Source organism: Mustela lutreola, chromosome 1 (assembly GCF_030435805.1).
Source record: "Mustela lutreola isolate mMusLut2 chromosome 1, mMusLut2.pri, whole genome shotgun sequence".
Classification (NCBI taxonomy): domain Eukaryota; kingdom Metazoa; phylum Chordata; class Mammalia; order Carnivora; family Mustelidae; genus Mustela; species Mustela lutreola.
The window spans coordinates 249,018,450-249,039,007 of NC_081290.1; the positions used below are offsets into that span (position 1 = coordinate 249,018,450).

At 47.3% G+C, this 20,558-nt stretch overlaps 1 protein-coding gene across 8 annotated transcripts in view; it reads left to right on the forward strand.

The window, feature by feature from the left end:
- The window catches only part of NAV2 (neuron navigator 2), a 395,626-nt gene that overhangs the window by 93,342 nt on the left and 281,726 nt on the right, over positions 1-20,558 (forward strand). Inside the window, exon 1 of one of the 8 annotated variants that reach the window (XM_059138207.1) lies at positions 13,075-13,211. The exons of the other annotated variants lie outside the window; for them this stretch is intronic. Within the exon in view, the coding sequence (XP_058994190.1) occupies positions 13,140-13,211 (72 nt within the window). The 5' untranslated portion in view covers positions 13,075-13,139. Of the gene's footprint in view, positions 1-13,074; positions 13,212-20,558 lie in introns of those variants that run through there. 8 annotated transcript variants of the gene reach the window in all.

A 20,558-nucleotide genomic window follows, 5' to 3' on the forward strand; every position in this document is an offset into this window, starting at 1 on the left:
CTCCCAGCCCAGCGTCTCTCCAGACTGTTGAATGATAGATATTTTGTCTTCACTGGCTCTCACGTTTATTTGCTGGCCCATCTTTAGTGCTTACTTCTACTCAGGCAAAGAGCGTCAGTGTGATCGTTCAAAATCTGTGTCTTCCCAATACAGGGAGGCAGTTTGGTGTCCCACCAGGGCAAGGATGGTGTCAGGCACAGGGACATCGGTAGCCCCAGATACAGTGAAGCAGGCTGTCCTGTGGGGGACCATTTCGGCAGGATGTGGCTGAGTGGGACTAGGCCCCTCTTCTGCAGGAGGATGATGAACAGGGCGGGCTCTAGAGTGAGTCTCCGTGCAAATGCCGACACCATAACTTACTAGCTCTGTGATCTTGGGCGACTTAGGTTGCATGTGAGCTTGGAATTCTCCAAAGCGTCACCTGAACAGAATGATAGTCCTGAGTGAGCTCCAGGTTTGCTGTGAGGATTTAATTGGAAGTGCCTAGAAAATGCATAGTAGAGCTTATGCTGTATAGTACGTGCTTAATGAAGAAGAGTTAATATCATTGCTTTTATTTTAATCATCTCCATTGTTATCGTTACTTCTGGTCACCCTGTTTGGGGAAGAACAGCCAGGGAGGGAGAGAACCAAAGCCTTGTTCTATGAAGAGTAGTTACAGGCAAGCGGAACACTGTTAGTACATGAAGGGGGGACATGATGCTGAAGGGCTGGAAGGATTAATCTCTGGGATTCTCTGCATGAAGTCAAGACCAAAACTCAACTTAGTGGAAGAAAGAGCTTTTCAAGGTAGCATTGGGTGGCTTCCCAGGGATGAAGGGGGTCTTCATCCTGGGGTTCTGGGGAAACTTGGCGTGGAACTTGTACAGAGGATTTGTACATCGAAGAGGAGGAAGATTGGGCAAGGGGACTCTCTCGAGTCTGGGTTTCAGAAGGCCCTGTGCTGTTTGTTTTTGAGGAAAAGCCACTTAGCAAAAGATGCCACACTCCCTCCACAGTGATGTTTACTCCATGATTACAGAGGTCTCCCCCTGACCGCCTGTGGTCTGAGAACTGACCCCTTCTTGTTACATCTTTTATATGAGACAGTGGCCATGCTCTTAATTTTGACTTGACTGGATGATTAATTCAGGATACGTAAAGCAATTAGACCTCATTGTGCTAGCCAGGCTCAAAGTAGTATGTTGGTGTATATTCATCCTGGAGAATGGTTTTGGGGAGACAAGATAAGAGCCAGTGGGGACAGGCAAGTTTGCAGCACTTTTGCTCTCCAATGCAGAAAAGCCCGCTAGGAGACCCCAAGTTGCACCCATTTAGACTAGGTCTTCATTGGCAAGAAGCCCGTGAACCTCACACGTTGACCCAGGTAGAGGTGAGGAGCCCTGTCCTCTCTGTCATAAACAGTCCTTTTGATCCGATCACGGAGAAAGGCTTTCTTTCCATTCCTCTCCAGGTCTGTCACGTCCTTGTGCAAAGAAGGTCATGCGTTCCAGGCTGGGGTTTATTTTTACCAGCGATACAGATGTTTCTGCTCTTGTGCAAGATTTCATTAAAGCTCAACCAGCGGTTTACTGTGGCGGGAGACTGCCAAGGTTAATATTTCTGCAATGCATTCCCTTCTGTTCATTCTTGGCACCAAAAAACTCCCAGGTGGGCATATCGTGCCTTGTGCCATATATCAAAACTCCACAAGGAAATCACCACCGGGGCATCTGTTTACCTCGGACGGAGCCTCTGATCACACCTGAGTGTGTTGGCGTTGCCTTGGGAATCAAGCAGGCGGACATTTCCTCCAGTGAGCTGCAGCTCACCTTTCCTGTCCCTCACCAGCTGCAGAGGCTGCCACAGCTACTCAGTGGGGGACAGGGGACGAGCACGGGAGCACGTGGCAGCATGGAATGCTACAGCCTTCCCAGTTACCTGCTGAAATATTGGGAGTGTAGCTTAATGATGAGGACAGAGCAGGGTTGCAATCCGGTGCTGCTGAGATGAGTCACTTAACTCTCCAAAGTACCAGTTTTCTCCTCTGTACAAGGGGTAGCCATCCCTGCCTCAGGAGACAGGAGAATTAATTGAGATACTGCTTACAATGGAGAGACACCTGAGTGCCATGACACGAGACCGTGCTCGTGGAAGGAAACTGCTGCGACTCCTTGGCAGCTCCCCAGGGCTGGGGCATACTGTCCCAGCCAGGGAAGTGCCCCCACCCCAACCTTCCCTGCTCTTCTTCCTGCTTTCCTGACAGAGAAGCTGGTGCCACAGAACCGGTTCTACCTGTGAGCACAAAGGAGCCAAGTTAAAAATAATAGTGGCCTGACTTGTTGGACGTGTGTTTCCTCCCCCTCTCCCCATTGGGGGCTGGTGGCTTTGGGAAGTGGTCCTGGGCTGTGTCTAGGGATATTTGGCCAGGGGTGAGAAGAACTTGAAGGCCAGGGAGGGCTGGGATTCAGGAGGAGACAGGAGAGGGAGGTCAGAATGTGATCTCTGGCCGGTGTGCATAGTGACTTCTACTACTGTCTTTTTCTTCTTTTGTTTTTTTATTTTTTTTTTATTTATTTATTTATTTATTTATTTATTTTACTACTGTCTTTTTCTGAATTCAGGGCTGCTCATTGGGTCAGAGTGGGAAGAGCAGGAGAGTGTGTGTGTGTGTGTCCCCGTGTCCATCCCTGTGCCTCTGGTTCGTAGCGTCACCCAGTTAAAACTATATGATGTTGGGGCACCTGGGTGGCTCAGTGCATTAAGCCTCTGCCTTCAGCTCAGGTCATGATCCCAGGGTCCTGGGATCAAGCCCCACATCAGGCTCTCTGCTCGGCGGGGAGCCTGCTTCCCCCTCTCTCTCTGCCTGCTGCTCTGCCTACTTGTGATCTCTGTCTGTCAAATAAATAAATAAAATCTTTAAAAAAAAAAAAAAAAACAAACTATATAATGTTCAGGGGCGCCTGGCTGGCTCAGTGGGTTAAGCCTCTGCCTTCTGCCTTCGGCTCAGGTCATGATCTCAGGGTCCTAGGATTGAGCCTGGCATCAGCCTCTCTGCTTAGCAGGGAGCCTGCTTCTTCCTCTCTCTCTGCTTGCCTCTCTGCCTACTTGTGATCTCTCTCTGTCAAATAAATAAATAAAATCTTAAAAAAACCCACAACTATATAATGTTCATATGAGCTTTATAAGACTCCACTGTGGAAGGGAATATAGAAAAATTATGCATTTTCAATTATGCTTCCACAACTCTGAAGACCACCCCCACACACACACCATACAGTACGCTACCGACCAGGAGATTCCTCACCTTGAGTCTTGCGAGATATCCAAGTGCTTTTTGATTCGTCAACCAAAGGCAGTTTTGTCTGTTCCACCTGAAATGCAAGGTAGATTTGAGCTGGTAGTTATCAGTGGTCAAACCTGTGAATGGTGTTGTGGGAGGAGCACTGTATTTATCAGAATTTTGTGATAACCGGGACATTCCATCTGTGGGCCGTCCTGGATGACGGTGACATCATGAGTAATGTGTTCCCTGATGGTTTCTTGGTAATCCATCACATCCGTCCATTCTTTCTGTCCTTCTTTCCATCCATCCCCACAAACACTTCCTGGCACTTAAGTTAGCACAAAACTGCAAGGGGGTATGGAGGTAATGATCAGAGATCCTGCCCTCAGAGACCTTAACATGGAAAATAGGAATCAAGACACTTAAGTACACGGATGAAAAGCTCAAGGAAAAATTGGGGTAGGGGGAAGAGTGGTATTTGAACCAACTTTTCTTTGAGAAATACACAGGATCCCCATTTGTGGAGACGGTGCATTCTTCAGTAGGAGTGAAGGCCCTGAGGCTGGAAAGAGGTGGTTCTCTCTGAGCAATCACCAGTAGTCTCACTGGGCTGAGGTGAAGGCGAGGAGGGGGCAGTCAGGGGCATCTCCAGAAGCAGCAGCTCTTGAAAGTCAAGTCAAGGATTTGGGACTTGATTCCGTGGGCATCAAAGAATGCTTTCATGCCAGGTGTGGCTGGGGAAACTGGATGGCCCTCACGTGACCCTGGATGCATGCTGGGGGATTCTGAGACGTCTTCTACTTACCCGAGGCGAGGTATGAGCTGAGAGATGAGGCAGTCTCACAGATGAGGGGTGCTGATTCAGCATGCCAGGCATAGGGAGAACCTCCTCCACCTCCTCCTTTCGTGGCTTCTTTCTTTTCAAACCTCTCCTTTTCAGTTTGTCTCGCTTTCATTGACAGTCTTCCCACTGTCTTCAGACAATCCTGTAAGACCTGTTCTCCCGCCTCACCTCTCCACCGTCTAGGAATCTGGGAGTCTGGAGAAGGATTCGGCCTCCCTGACCTCTTCTATCTTTGGAATCTTGGCTATAAATGGCTATAAATAAGGCCGTTGCCTAGTGCCACTATTGATGGTATTTGCAGCTGTCCCGTGGGAGATGGGCTCAGATGAATAACCCATTTTCAAGAGGACCTGGCCATTAGGTGACAGCTATTTATGCTTCCTATCGACTAGGGCCAAACCTGACTGTCACTGACATTAAATTTTCATGCGCCGTGAAGCCGCCTTTCCTTATTGGGCTGTCTCTTTCCATTTGTTTGAAATATGCAACCAGGCTGGTCTAGGTTCTCAAAAAAAGATGCGCAGCGAAATCTTGAGGGAGTCCTATGTTGTGGCTGCTGGGATTTTCCAAAGGCTAAATGGCTTACCCAGAGTCACTGGGTCAGTTGGTAAGTGACAGAGCCGGAATTCAAACCGACCCCTGCCGAGAATCAAAGCCTGGGTCATTTCCACGAAACCATGCGTGTCTGATTTCTGCACCTGGAATGTCACTACGGGTTTTTATTTATTTATTTTGTCCCCTGATGTCTCGCCCACTTGGTGCTGGGTAGTTGATTGCATGTGCAATTTTTTAAAAAGCTCATTCATGCTGAGTTGTCCTCAGGGGCCACAGTGTGCCGCCGTCTTCACACAGCTTCTTTCCCACACCCTCCTACGAGAAGAAACAAGGCCCTAAAATGTCAGGCAAGATCCCTTTGGGCTTTCTAATCTGATGCATTTGGTAGGTAGGTGGCTGAATTCTCTGGTATAGTTCTCAATGGAAAATCTTCCCTTCCTGAATTCCATTTCTCCGTCCAGGGGATATCACCTGGCATGTGATGCCTATTTCCTAGTGGCCTTGACGTTGATGTTCAGTCACTTGCGCTGTCATCACATTACCCTCTTCTCAAGTACTTCAACTGTGGATCAGGATCAGGGTTGGGGCCAGGAGAGAGAATGACTTTATCTCCACGGTTGTGGCAGCTCACAGAAGGACGAAGGTACCATGATTGAGAGCCTGCCCTTGGGAAGCAGGAGGCCTGGGCTGAAAGCCTCACTTCTTGGTCACTGCCAGACCTGAGGCCAATGGAGTCCGTGAATCTCAGTCCACTAATCTATAAAACGTAGATTTTTTTCTGGAGAGGAGGTGGGGCATTGATTTTTCATATTCTCATACTGCTTTTGTCCGCTGCCATATGCTAAGACTTGGAGAGACAAGAAAGAGCAGTGCTGAGGCCCTCCTCGGGAGCATATACTGAGTGACCATGCTGCCCTATTCACTGTATAATCTCGATTATCTGAACATTAAGAAGTAACTGAAGTGCTGATGAGATCCTCCCCCTTTCTCCCTCTAGAGATAATTACCCACGTCATCTCAAAGTAGAGCATGATCTGATCATTCTCAACTCTGCCTGGGCATCAGAACTCTCTAGAAAACATTGAAAAGGAAAAAAAAAAAAAAAAAGGCAGCTGTGTAGGTCACTCAAACCTACTGAATCACTCTTCAAAGGTGGGATCTAGACATCTGTGTTTTTTAAAAGTTTCCCAGGGGATTCTGCAGACAGCGAGAACTGAGACTACTCCGCGTAAGCAATGATTCGGATGAATGTGGTGTGTGGATCATGGACAAAGCCCCATGGGTTGTTTTTTTTTTTTTTTTCCTTGCCCTGAGACTAAGGTTCTCTCAGTCCTTGGCCTTTCTGCTCTTTCATAGAAAGCCCGGTGGTCACAATCATTTGCAAAGAGAGTCTCAAATGAGGAATTATAGCATCTTTCCCAGTAATACTAATCAAAGCTCCAAACCTGAATCCTAATCAGGACCCTGCAGAGGGAGGGTGAAAACAGTCGGCCTTCCCCCTCTATTTCCAGGGAGCTGTACATGGAGAAAGATGACTGCTAGGATGGTACCTTCCTAAGCTAGTTCTCTGCTCTGTTGAAAGCTGTGGCTTTCTTTTGTGGGGCGCTCCAAGGACCCCCTTCTAGAACCTGAGATGAACCCCAGTGTGCACTCTCTCCAAGGAGACACTCAGTTTTCTTGGCCTAACAGTGGGAGCTACAGACCAGCTGCAGCCCGAAATGGTCCCTGGCTCCACCATCTCTCCTGCTCTACCCTCAAGGTTCTCAGGGCGGGAGGCAGATCCCAGACCACAGCATCCCGCACCATGGCAGGAAGGCTCATCTCAAGATCCCCCATGACCCCATCAAAGCAAGTGCATAGAGGATGGGCTTACAGCTCTAAGTTCTCCAACGACACCCTCCTCTCAAACAAATCCTCTCACCACACTTTCCTCTCTTTTTATATCCTCCATCTGATAGAGCAGGGAATGTCTGGAAACCAGCTTTCTGATTTTCCCTTGAAATCCCCATTTTGCACATTTGTGTCACACTGAACTTGGTGCTTCTGCAGAAGCCCAGGCTTAGAAGCGGCCCCCTCTGTCACCCTGAGTTACCTGAATAGTGGCCGAAGGCTTAGACTATTGGGTCAGACAGGGCTGGTTTTGAGAGCTTAAGCAAGGGTTTTAACCTCTTCGGATTTCTGATTTCTCAGGAGCACGATGGGACTAGTCAGAGAAAGCAAGTGTGAAATTATAAGGATTCAGTGCAGCGAGTGCCTATAAAGGGTTTAGTGCCTGACACCCAGGAGGTGCTCCATGGTACTCATAACCTAACGCATTTCAGCTAAAACTCAGGCCACCATAGCTGGCTTCTTTAAAACTTAATTCTCGGGGGCCCCTGGGTGGCTCCATGGGTTAAAGCCTCTGCCTGCGGCTTAGGTCGTGATCCCAAGGTCCTAGGATCGAGCCCCACGTCAGGCTCTCTGCTCAGCAGGGAGCCTGCTTCCTCTTCTCTCTCTGCCTGCTTCTCTGCCTAATAAATAAATAAAATCTTTAGAAAAAAAAAATAGAAAAACTTCATTCTCGGACGGACAGGCAGCTGGAAAGGGGCCGCCTCGCCGCTGCTCCACAGAGATGCTCCTGGCTCAGCCGGTTCCTGGTGTAGAAGTCACCAGGGGAAGGGCTCATGGAGAACATTTCACAAAAGCAGGGTCACTGGAGCTAACTGAATTAAGCAAGTTATCGGGCAGTAGAAAACGCAGTTAGATTAGCATCTACGAAGCAGATGGCCAAAACAAGATGATGAAATTAGCTTTATTATGTTTAGGGAAATTAATTTGTCACTTTATTTTTTTCTTTTGTTTTCTTTTTTTTTTTTTTCTCTAAAGATGTGATTTTGTTTCCAGTAAAAGCAATTTGTAAAGAAAGCTTATCCTTTAATGGAAAACAAAGGAGATGGTAGGACCTTGAAAAACCCTTGTATTCTAATTGTCTATTAATAGTAAATTATGTTGAATGTGGCCAAGAGAACAGAAATGCTGCCACCTATTGCTGCTGAAAGCTGACTCACGTTTCCAAGCACATGGAGGATCTAAAAAATGTTCCTAAGAAATCCTCAGACCATGGGCCATTGAGTATTAAATTCATTTTGGAGACGTTTTTTAACTCAACGAAAGCTCTTAGAATCTGGTGTTTTCTAACTTACCTTATTACTTCCAGTGTCCCCCATCACTTTGGATCTGGTTAATTTGGTGGAGCCTCAGGCACTTTGATTCCTTCTCTTCAAGGTGAGGAAGAATCAAATGCAAAATCTTCAGGAACAAATGGGATCTTTTGAGATTGGGCTCCGGGTTGTTAACTGGGAGATTCTTATTCTTGGGGGCACAAATAGTTCTTTTCATGGCTCTTTTGAAAGGATCAAAGCCAAACCTGGAGTTTTGAATGGTCTTTCCTTTGTGAAGCCCTTTTATCCTTCGCAGTTACTAATGAGCATTCCAGAAAGCCTCACCCCCACTAGAAGAGCTTCTGGTACCGGGTCACTAGAGCATAGACTTTACACATATATCCGTGTGTGTTGCGTATGTGTTTGTATACACGTGAATGCTGTTTCTGAAGTTTTGTCACCTCACATTGAAAATCAGGCAAGGCATTCTGCCCTTGAGAATGGCCCAATCCACATACCCCCCAGGGGGCATGCATGTAAGAGCTCAGTGTTCAGACCCTGCTATCATCTGTTGTGGGGCTTTGCGTTTTGTCTTCGCAAGGGGACTTGTCATTTTACACTAGACTGAAATTGTCAGAGAAGGTGTGAAGATAGTGCAGAGAGCTCCCATTTTCTCCACATCCGATTTCTCCTCCCGTTCACAACTTCTGCTGTGGTACGTTTGCCGCAGTTAATGAACCCATACTTAAAAATTATCGTGAAGTGTATGCTTTACTCAGATCTCCTTAGGTTTCATTTTGTTTTAAATCTAAGGAGCTTTGTTGCAGGATCCCGTCCAGGATGCCTCATTAGGTTTAGGTATCCTATCTCCTCAGGTTCCTCTTGACTGTGGCAGTTTCTCAAACGTCCCTGGTTTTGATGCTTTTGACAGTTGTGCAGAGTACTGGTCAGGTGTTTTGTAGAACGCTCCCCCTCCCCCTACGGAGATTTGTCTCGTGCTTTTCTCATAAGTAGACCTGGCCTCTGGGAACTGGAGAGAAGAACCACAGAAGTAGAGCGCCATTTGCCAGAGGGGCACCTGCCATACACAGGACTTAGCCCTGGTGAGGCTCCTCCAGAACCATCTGGATGAAGTGGAGATGGGGTTCAGTCCTATAATGTTACTCCTTGCCCCCTTTCCATACCATTCTCCGCACAGCCAGCATGAAGCAGCGGCCATTCACACTCCACTTGCCTGAGAACTGAATATCTATATACATGACTTGGAATTCTTTTTGCATGGGAGATTTCTTTATTCTCCCCGTTTATTTATTTATTCAGTCACTTAACTTATACCAGTATGGGCTCATGGATATTCGTTTCATGCTTTGGGTCTTAATCCAGTCCTACTTTGTTGCTCATGTTGTTGTAGCTATGGCCATAGGGAGCTCTTTCAGTTAGCTCCTCTGTTTCTTTGGCACACTCCCATCACCATGTTTTGGTGGGGGCACACGTCCTTCCTGTCTGGCACTGTAAGTACTCCAGACCAGTCTGGAATATTTCCTGTCTCAGTCAAAGAATCAGCAGTTTCTCTGGGGATCCCTGGTTCCTTATATTGGAGAATGGTCTTAGAAACCAAGATATGGGCACTGAGTGTGCTTGTTGCTACTAGGGTGTTGTTGTTTTTAGACCTTTTCAGTCGGAAGAACAAAGAAATAAATGTATGTGTACTAATCCATGCATATAGACATAGCCACAAATATTATATCGAGATAAACTAAACATCAGTTTGTACTTATGTACTATAGAGATCAGTATATAGTTTATACAAATAAACTATTCTGTCATTTAGTTTATAAACTTCCCTTATAATTTACTTTATTTTATTTTTTTAAAAGATTTTATTTATTTATTTGACAGAGAGAGAGAGGTCACAAGTAGGCAGAGAGGCAGGCAGAGAGAGAGGAGGAAGCAGGCTCCCTGCCTAGCAGAGAACCCGATGCAGGTCTCCATCCCAGGACCCTGGGATCATGACCTGAGCTGAAGGCAGAGGCTTTAACCCACTGAGCCACCCAGGCACCCTTCCCTTATAATTTATATAGTGTTTCCAACTCTGGTCAATTACCACACGGATCATTCCGGCCTTCCCACCCCCCTCTCCTTGCTTGCCTATAACCCCAACTCCAACAGTGAGAAACCTCTGTGAAGCCTGTTAAACACACCTGTGTCAGGACCCATGTCCCGAGTTTAATTTAGATGCTCACCTGGGACCTGGGCATCTGTATTTTAACAAGCTAGACAGGTTGAATAACCCTATTATGGGCTCACGGTGCCATGTACTCATCTTGATAGCATTTGTCACAATTGTCCTCTGACATCTTTTTATGTCTTTATTTGACATCCTTCTACGATTCATGTCTGTCACTCCCTCAAAACAGTAAGTTGCATGTCTGTTAGGCTCACTGCTCTATATCCCCCAGAAAGGGTGCATAGGGCATAGGCACTATAAGTACTTGCTGGATCAGTGAATGAAATGATACACAGCAATAATGAGGAAGAGGAAAATAAATATTTATAGACCCCATCCTCCATTCCCGTGCTTTCTGGGTGCTTCTGAAATATTGTCCAGCTTGGGGATCTGAATCCACTCTGACCAAGGACAGAATCCAAGCGCTTTATATTATGGAGATCCTACCATAGGAAGCCCCTTGTTTCCTGCTTTGCATGTCAGCCAGAGCTGCCACCAGCCCTGCTGGAGCTGTGTGGGTGGCCCAGGAGGAGGCCAGAGAGGGAGAAATGGCAGCACCCATTTAGAGTCTCACCAAGGCCCCATTAGGAAATTGACTCCAATTTGGTTTGGGGAGAGCTGTGTTTTTTCCTCCCTTTTCATGCTCACAATGAAGGTGACATTGATTTACAATTCAGTGGGTTGGAGCAGGGAAGGGAGGCTTCTATGGGTGGAAAAGATCAATTAAATGATTATCCCAGCTGCCACACACTAATGCCTTTCTTACTGAGTTTCAGAATCAGGAAGCAGAAGGCCACAGCATTTAGCCTTTTACAGGAAATCTAATTGCCAACTTTGTGATGCCAAGTTTTATTAGATTGGGAAAAGTCAGTCTCAGCAGCTGGCAGTTTCAGGCACTACAGAAAGCCTCCCACTGGCCACCTGGATTCAAAATGACCTTCTTTGCTTCCTTTGTGGGTGCTTTCACTGAGGTTTTATGAATATAACATAAAAAAAAAAAAAGACTTATTTATTTGTTTTAGAGAGAAAGAGCAGGAGTAGGGAAAGGGAGTCACAGGGAAAGGGAGAAAGAATCCCAAGCAGACTCTGTACTGAGTGCAGAGCCCAACCTGGGACTTGATCTCAGGACACTGAGATCATGACCTGAGCTGAAACAGGAATCAGGTGCTTAACCGACTACAGTGCCCAGGTGCCCCTGAACATAACACTTTTGCAGTGTATCTCTTTCTGTGATCTTTATCTGGGCTCTAGGAGCTGGGACTTAAAGCCTGGCCAGCAGTCAGAATTATATATTGGTGACAGCAGTCACCAGTGCCCAGGGGTAGGCACTGGGCTCATGGCTGGGGCTTCTAACACTGAACAAAACCAGAGATCCTTGCTGTCGATAAAGCCCCTCACCTGGAATGTTCTTCCCCTAGATCAGTGGGTCCCAAGGTGTAGTGTGTACAAGAATCATTCAGGGAGGTTTGTTCAAACCCAGACTGCTGGGCTCACCCCTCAGAGTTTTGGATTCAGGCGATCTGGAGTGAGTCCTGAGCATCTGAATGTCTAACAGGTCCCCATGTGTTGCTGCTCCTGCTCTGGGAGAACCACTGCACTTCATGTTTGCATGGCGGTTTTCTTCTTACCAGTTAGGTCTCTATTTAAATGTCACCTCCTTAGAGAGGCCATTCCTGATGGCTCTACCATAGCATCCTTCCAGCCCTTGCCACACATTCTCTACTGCATTTTCTTTATAGTATTCGTCATTCTCTTGTATTAGCTGGCTTGTGAGTTTATTGCCATTTTGTCTCTCTCTCCCACCCCTCGACCTCCATAGAATGAAAGCCACGGGACAGCACTTTCTTATTTACCGTTCAGTCCTCCAAATCTAGAAGAGTATCTGCTACAGAGTACTACTAGCTCAGTAAATACTTAAATGAATGAAATCCTCACAAGCATAGTGAGTGTTATGGAGAGGCCAAGGATGCCGGGGGAGGATGGAACAGGTAGACCTCAGGTGAGGCAAGGACATTCCACTGCCTCCTACCCAGAGCAGTTTCTGGGTGTGGCGGTAACACCTATTTCAAACACTGCACACCAGTGCTTTTCTTGCAAGGTTATAGGCCGTGGGATTTGTTGGGAGATCACGGGAGTCCGCTTTGGATTTAATTGTTCCATAGTCTTTCTATGGTCCTGTCCACAAAAAAGGCCACCTCAAGAGCAGACCAGAATTCCCTCAGGCAGGCAACCAGCCCTTCCTTGTACAAACCAGTCCGCTAAGTGGCCAGGTTCCAATCACCGGGCTTAGCAGGAAGCAAGGCCAGAAATCGGCTGCTTCTAGTGATCTCCTTCCTGTGTCTACACTTGTCCACTCACTGAGATCTGGAACCCACGGCTGTGCGGGTGACCAGATAGCCTTTTCAAAAGCTCAGTGAGGTTGAGTGAAGGCTCACACTCTCTTGCTTTGCAGGAGTAAGACTTTGGGGTGGAAACATGCAGAGTCTTCTCCTTTATCAGGCTTTCAGAGAAACAGGAGGACAGACACTCTTGTTCCTCCCAGAGAAATTGTCAGGCAAAAGATGAGCCATGTGTTGGCACCACGCACAGAGTTTGTCCAAACCCCACTTGAGAAGATGAAAGCATATCAGGTCTCTGCCTCTGTGTGGCCCCAGCAGCCACTGCCTGGCTGAAGGGAGGCCTGTGCAGCCCCACGGGCTCGAGCTTTCTTGCTCGGCCTTTGCCAAGCACGGGCAAGCGGGGAGCGATCCCCCAGGTTTGTTTGCCTGGTACAGCCAAAGGAACCGTGATTTATTTCTCTCAAGCGTGTCATGAAAATGTAAGCACAGAGAGTCAGGTTATTTTGGAGGGCGAGGAGAATTGGGTGGGGGAAGAATCACAGCGCTCTAGTCAGGGCCGAGGGCCAGAGGGCGGCCCAGCAGGCCGGGGTAACATAAGCTGCCGCTATTCAGGAGGTGGCCTGTGTAAGAAAATCTGACCGCAGCGGGAGCGTGACTTCAGCTAAAATTAACCTTCGAGGCTTCACACGCCTCCACAGTGCTTTGAACTAGACGCCCGGAGAGGGTGCTGGCTGGTGGCTCCCCAGACTGCGCGCCCGAGGTTCGAGCCATGCCTATAAGCATCAACTTGTGGGTTCCTGCCCGGGGCCAGAGTCGGGACTCCTGCGACCATTACAAAGCAGTAAGGAACCTGGATGGCGCTGGCGGAGTCTCTGGGGAGGGGTGATGAAGTTTGTTTGAATCAGGCTGGTGGAGACAGATGGTTGTAGGTTGTTTTCTCAGCTAGGTAGGAGCACAAGGGCTCCGTGGGGGGCTTTTCAATTGTGGAATGCTTCCCTGAGCTCCCTGCAGTTAGAGCAGGTAGAGAGGATTTGTCTGGAAGTTGTTGACGGCCTTAAAAAAATACAGTTGCATAAGCCAACAGGTGTGGTGTATTTTCTCAACTGTGAGCCTCAGCAGGTGCAAATGGGGAGAAAAAGATTGACCTCTGTTAAGGGTTTGCGTAGATTACAAGCGTATTCTAGAGGGCACTGTAGAAAGGATTTATTCTGGGGCTATGTGAAGTCCCTTCTCATCCTGCGAGGCCTAGGAAGGGCGCTGCTGACCTCCCATCCCTGGCCAGGGCTACCCTCATGGGACTTTCCAGCTAGCTAGCGGCTGCCTCTGTGGCTTGCCTCTCACTGTGCGGAATCGGTGTGAGAGCTTGCCACACAGAGCCAAAAGGCAAGATTTTTTTCCTGTTAGGCCTCCTTCTCCTTCAGCCCTGGGGTCTGTGTGACACTGGGGCTGGCAGCAGTCCAGATGCTCGTGGTGGAGTGGCTCTCTGGTTCGACCAGCAAAACGGTCACTGTGATATGGTTGCTTAGTTTGCAAAAACCAAGGTAGCTTATCTTCCCGTCCTGCCCCTACCCCGACGTCCTAGGCACCATTCATGTTATAAGGTTTCGGAAGGGCTCATATTTCCAGGCGGAGTGTGCGTCTCCTCTTTGCTTAATGATTGCCGCGTAGAACCGACTCTGGAGTGGTTCACTGTTAAACGCGTATGCCCCCAGAACATTTGCTTAGGTGAGCAGGTGTTCTGTGTTGCCCTTTCCTGCAAAAATATGCTCAGTGTATGAATGGCATAAATGATGTAGGCCAACTCACTGTGCAGTCTAACCTTTTGATGCAGTTTTGAGGCCATTTTCCAGGTGAACCCAGCGACTGAGCTCTCTGAATATTTTCATCCTCCTGTTGTCTCCTTCCTCCGTCGTGTTGGCTCATTTAAAGGTGGAAGGCGGCTGGGGTTCTGGACGCTGGTGTGTCTTTTGCTTTAGGTGTCTAACGCTACCCAGGCGAAGCGCGATTAATGGGGAAGTCTTTGGATTATTACTATTTTTTAGTAATAATCCAGGATCTAGACTCCCTGCCCTGTGGAGGAGATTCCTTTTGAGGTAGGATGTTAAAAATAGACGTTCCAGTAGAGGAAGCTATGGTCTGTGGTTCTGTGCTTTGATGAACACATCTCATAGACTGCCCGGGGATTTCTGTCTCCTGCCGGACCTGGAGAGACCCCGACCTCCAATTTCTATTTTCCCTGGAAGAGAAGACTCTCCAGTTTGGTCCTAGAACTTCCTCCCTGTCCTGGCTGTCCAGTGACTTGGCGTCGTTTTCATAACTGCCGTGGGACCCCGGGGATGGCTGGGCTGAGTTTGAGTACCTGGGCTGCAGTGCTGATGCTAAATTTTGTCCAGCTGAGGTCTCCCCTTCCCCATCTGTAAAATGGGAACAACGTGGCATGGCTCCGGGATGTCTGTGAAAGAGATTCACCGTTTGTGAGCACTGCGGACAGGAGCCCGGGGGCCCTGCTGTAGTCATGAGGACTTCATTCATCTTGAGATGAATCAGTCGGGGTTTTCTTCCCCGGACCTTGTAGAATAAATAGTATCTTTGTGCTCTGGGCCAGGTTGTCCCCTGGGGTAGGGGAGATGCCCTTCTTTCCTGGCCAACTTGGTATCTGGTAGTCTTGCTAGTAAAGGCCTATTATAAAAATACAAAACACAAGAAACCTGACGTGCCCCAGGCCTGAGTGCTCAGACACCTGGGCTTGGAGAAGGGCCCGAGGCATAACGGCCATGTCTACCGTGGCCAAGTGTCTTGGCCATGCAGTTGCTGAGAAGGGAAAGAGCAGGGTAATGCCAGCCACTGCTGGGAACTGCCGACCTCCAGATAGTTGAAAGCCTGGGTGTCTTTCCCACAAATGGCACAGCACTGTCTTGGCCAGCACCCTGCCCGGTGGGACGTAGCTCTGACCATCGGTGAGGATGTCAGACCTTCTCGGGCTCCCCTGGGCCTGGTGACTTCGAGTACTTGGGCCTTCTTTGTTCTTTGAGTATCTGTGTGTATGCTCACAGGTGCATCATTTTTTTTTTCCCTCCTTTGATCCTTAGTCTATTTTTTTTTTTTTTTAAGATTTTATTTATTTGACAGAGTTCACAAGTAGGCAGAGAGGCAAGGGTAGGGGAAGCAGGCTCCCTGCTGAGCAGAGAGCCCGATGTGGGGCTCGATCCCAGGTCTTGGGATCATGACCTGAGCAGAAGGCAGAGGCTTTAACTCACTGAGCCACCCAGGTGCCCCCTTAGTCTAAGTTTATACTAGGTACTATGATCTTCTCCCTTTTACAGATAAGGAAACTGAGCTTGAACTTAAGCGACTTACCTGGATCTGCATACGTTAAGAGGTGAAGCCAGGGTGTTAAGAGATCAGCTGAGGCCTAGCAAGCATCTGAACGGCTTATTTGAGCAACAACAGAAAAATCGATTACAATCAGACTGTGTCCAATCTAGCGCATGGAAAGGGTCCCACAGGAGCTTTACAAAGTGACTTCTATAGGCAGACGGGAGTGGGATCAAGGAAGTTGATCAGGCAGATTACCCAACTAGTGCTGATCAGGTGATTCCTGACTGGCTGGTTTAAGATGCCTTTTCTGGGAGAGACAAAATTGTACTTAAGTCCCAGTTTGGTGATGCGGGGCTTAGCATAAGTGACTCCATTTTGGGTCCATTGTCTTGTTTTCAACAAGAGTTTGATCTGACCTCTCACTTGCAACCACTGTACAACATTTTCTCCTTGGTATAGAGACATTCTTGGAAGTTATCTTTTATTTTTTTAATATTTATTTATTTATTTGACAGACAGAGATCACAAGTAGACAGAGAGGCAGGCAGAGAGAGAGGAGGAAGCAGGCTCCCTGCTGAGCAGAGAGACCGGTGCGGGGGGGGGGGGGGGGGGGGGGATCAATCCCAGGACTCTGGGATAACCTGAGCTGAAGGCAGAGGCTTTAACCCCTGCGTCACCCAGGCACCCCTCTTGGAAGTTATCGTTAATGTGTTAACCATAAACCTGCCTGGTAGCAGGGGCGGGGGAGAATAAGGAGACCTGCTCCATTTACTTCCCAGGACCCCTATCCAAGGTGTTCCACCTCCCTCTTTTTCTAGGTGAAACTAAAGGAGGACCCCGCCACCTTGCTTTCCGCTCCGCCTTCAATCACAGCCCCTCCCGCAGGAAAGGGGACAGCTCATACCTCATGCACCGGGGTTCCTCCCTGGATGGCTTCTCCCAGATAAATCAGGCTGCTCTGTAATCTCAAGAAACCTGACCCGGGGGTTAATCCTTAAACTGTCGCCCAAGACTCAGGCTTCCTGCGCAAGGGGGCATCCTTAAATAATCAACAAGCATGCAGATGGTTTGCACTGGGTGTTGTGAATTTTAATAAGCAATCTACAGGTTAAATAGCCAGCCACCCACCCACAGTGGTCCAGGATTGGCCCTAAGAAACCCAAATGAAAACAACAAACCTTTTTACCATTACCAAAAAAAAAAAAAAAAAGGCACTCTCTCTCAAGTTTGCGAGAGTGATTACAATTAACTCACTTCCATCTCTGGCCTTTAAAGCACTGAGGACCCCACTGGAGATGTAAATGTTAGCTGGGAACGGTGACTCTCACCTTGGCAAAGCTGCAGGCCTGGCACCTAGCAAGCCTGATGGAAGGGGAGTCAGGTGAGTTTTGAGCACCTGGGTCAGGCTGAGGACCTGGTCAGGCTCGCTGTCTGGGAAGGGGGAGAGGGAGACCACTGTGAGCAGGGCCAGGTGGGGGTGGGGGTAGGGCGAGGATGGAGTCAGTGGGGGGGGGGGCCCAGGAGGAGCTAGGTAGCTGTGCAGCACCTTAAATGTTAGGGCGACCTTCACCGAAACCCAGGAGGCGTGTGCGGGAGGAGGGGCCAGGCAGCCCAGAGAGCCTTTCAGGGGTGTTCCTGGAGCAGCTGCCCCAGGGCCAGTTCCCCGTGAGGTGCTGCAAAGGGATACCATGACCTCACCACTTACCCACTTGGCCCTGTGGACAAACCTCCTCACTCTCTTTCCCGGGGAGTAACCTAACCTTGGCTGCAACTCGTTCTGCCCCCGTCCCTTCACCACCTGGGAGACAGGACTTGGCACTTCTTGGCCTTCCTCGGAACGATTCCACTTGCCCGAGAAAGCACCAGTAAGAGTATAGATTTTATTGAAGATTTCAGGGGGAAGCTTTTTGATTGTGTACAGCTGCATGAAATGCCTCCAGACTTTTGCCTCCCACGGCATCGTTCCTCCTCCCACGCCACAGCCTCTCCTCTTGTTCCAAATCTCTCTTAAAACCTCCTTGAATTCACTTTTTCTCGCGCAAAGCCTTTCAGCTCAGTCTCCGCTCCCCCGACATTTGCATCCTGTGGCTCATTATTCTGTGTAACAGCGAAACCTCCTGGGTGGGGGATGGGAGTGAGTAAGGGCATTTTCCCCAAGTCTCACCTGTGTATGGCCAGTGGCATTTTTAATGATTGAGTTTTCCAAGGGAAAAATCCTGCTGCGCACTGGGGTACCTCCTGCGGCCAAGGCTGACTTAAATCTACCAACCTGTCCTCTCTGAATTGAGCTGGGAAGAGATGGACTATAGTACACCATTATATACTGTTTCCTTTCTACAGATCTTATAGAGGTAAAGAACCGCAAGACAACAGCAAAATGTCATAAAATAGGAAGTGATGAGTTTTGAGTAGTACCACCTTTAGGAAATTTAATTGTTTTATATAATTTTTCAAAAACCTCTATAGTTCTGGAAAACCCCGATGACTCTGTAATGACATGAAGCTGAGCATTGCTAGCTTTGCAGCTGCAGACGAGTCGGGGATAGATAAAGGGTTGCAAGGAAGTTCTTGGGGTTGGGAGAAATGTTTGTGACCTTGATGGTAGCGATGGTTTCATGGGTGTCTGTAGGTTAGAACACATCCAGTTGCACAGTATATGCAGGTCGTGGTACGTCAATTAAATCTCAGTGAAGTTGGAAAGGAATTTTAATTAAACAATTTTAAATGTTTTTCAGACTGCTCAGCTTTCCAAGTTTAGCTTAAAGATACACGAGAGTTACATTTTTGCTTCATGAATTTTCTTTAAGTTATGGGGTCATGAATGATTTGCCTACACATTTATTTTTAGGAACATACAGTGCCATATATTTAGGGTTGAGGATAATATAAAAATAATTCAATTTCAATCGGCCTCATTTCCACTATAAATTTAGGATTGTATCAGATCACTACAGATTCTTTTTATCACCGATTCTGTCATTGTAACGGTGGATAAAGTAGTCTTTAGGGATTCAGGAATCACCCCATAAAAGAACACTGGAGAGAGACTAGGAATATCTAATCCCGGAGATCATATTAATCCTTTTGAGAATATTTTGAATAATTTTAAGTCGACTTGGAAACATGAAGTTGAACACCTAAGAAACTGCCCAAAGATGAAAACCCAGTCTTTGACTAATATTTTATTCTTTGATTTATTTAAACCAAACAAAACTAGCTCACCCATTCTGCCCCAACCTCCAATCTCTGGCAAACACTAATCAGTTCTTTCTATGAGCTTGTTTAAGATTGCACTTAGAGGGGTGCCTGGGTGGCTCAGTGGGTTAAAGCCTCTGCCTTCGGCTCAGGTCATGATCCCAGGGTCGTGGGATCGAACCCCGCATTGGGCTCTCTGCTCAGCGGGGAGCCTGCTTCCCCTCTCTCTCTGCCTGCCTCTCTGTCTACTTGTGATTTCTGTCTGTCAAATAAATAAATAAATAATCTTTAAAAAAAAAAAAAAGATTACACTTAGAGGAGAGAGAGATGATCTGGTATTTGTCCTTCTGTCTGACTTATTTTACTTAGCATAATGTCCTTGAGGTCTGTCCGTGTTGTAACTAATGGCAAGATTTCATTCTTTTTTGTTGCTGAATAGTACTTCTGTGTGTGTATCACTGGTTCTTTATCTGTTTATCCGTTGATGGACACTTAGCTTGTCTGTATCTTGCCTATTATAATTAATGCTGACGTGAACATGGGGGTGCAGGTATCCTTTCAAGTTAGTGTTTTTATTTCTTTCAGATAAATACCCAGATGTGGAATTGCTGGATCAGGTGGTAATTCTATTTTTAATATTTTGAGGAAACCCCACGCTGCTTTCCACAGTGGCTGCACCAGTTGGCATTCCCACCAACAGTACACAGCTGTTCCCTTTCCTCTGCATCCTCACCAGCACATATTATTTCTTGCGTTTTGCTAAAAGCTATCCTAACAGGTCAGAGGTGAACTCTCAGTGTGATTGTGATTTGCATTTCCCTGTTAGTGAATGGTGATAAGAATCATTTCAAGTACCTGTTGGCCATCTGTGTGTCATCTTTGGGAAAAAACGTCTCTTCAGATCTTCTGCCTTGTATTGAATTAGATTCATTTTTTTTCTTATTGAGTTTTATGAGTTCTTAAGAGATTTTGGATATTAGCCCCTTATGAGATATGTGATTTGTAAGCAAAATTTGTATTTTGTAAGCAAAAATTTTCCCCCATTTGGTAAGCTGCCTTTTTGTTGATGGTTTCCTTTGTGCAGAAGCCTTTTAGTTTAATGTAGTCTACTTGTTTATTTCCTTTTTTAAAAAATTTTTCTTTTATTTATTTATTTGACAGACAGAGATCACAAGTAGGCAGAGAGGCAGGCAAAGAGAGAGAGAGGAAGGGAAGTAGGCTCCCTGCTGAGCAGAGACCCTCATGTGGGGCTCAGTCCCAGGACCCTGGGATCATGACCTTAGCCGAAGGCGGAGGCTTAACCCTCTGAGCCACCCAGGCGCCCCGTTGTTTATTTTCTTATTGAGGTGTAATTCACATACAATATTAGTTTCAGGTGAACAACATAGTGATTCAGTGTTTGTATACATTGCAAAATGATCACCGCAGTAAGTCTGGTGATCATACAGTCTGGATACCATACAAAGTTAATACGCTATTATTGGCCGTATTCCTCACAATGTACCTTACATCTCGTGACTTAAGTGCAAGTTGGTATTTCTTGATCCTCCTTCACCTGTCTACCCCCTTTCCCCTTATCTCTGGCAACCACCAATCCATGAATCTGCGTTTGTGTTTGCTTTTGTTGCCTTTGCTTTTGGTGTCCGAGTCAAGAATCATTGCCAAGACTTACGGC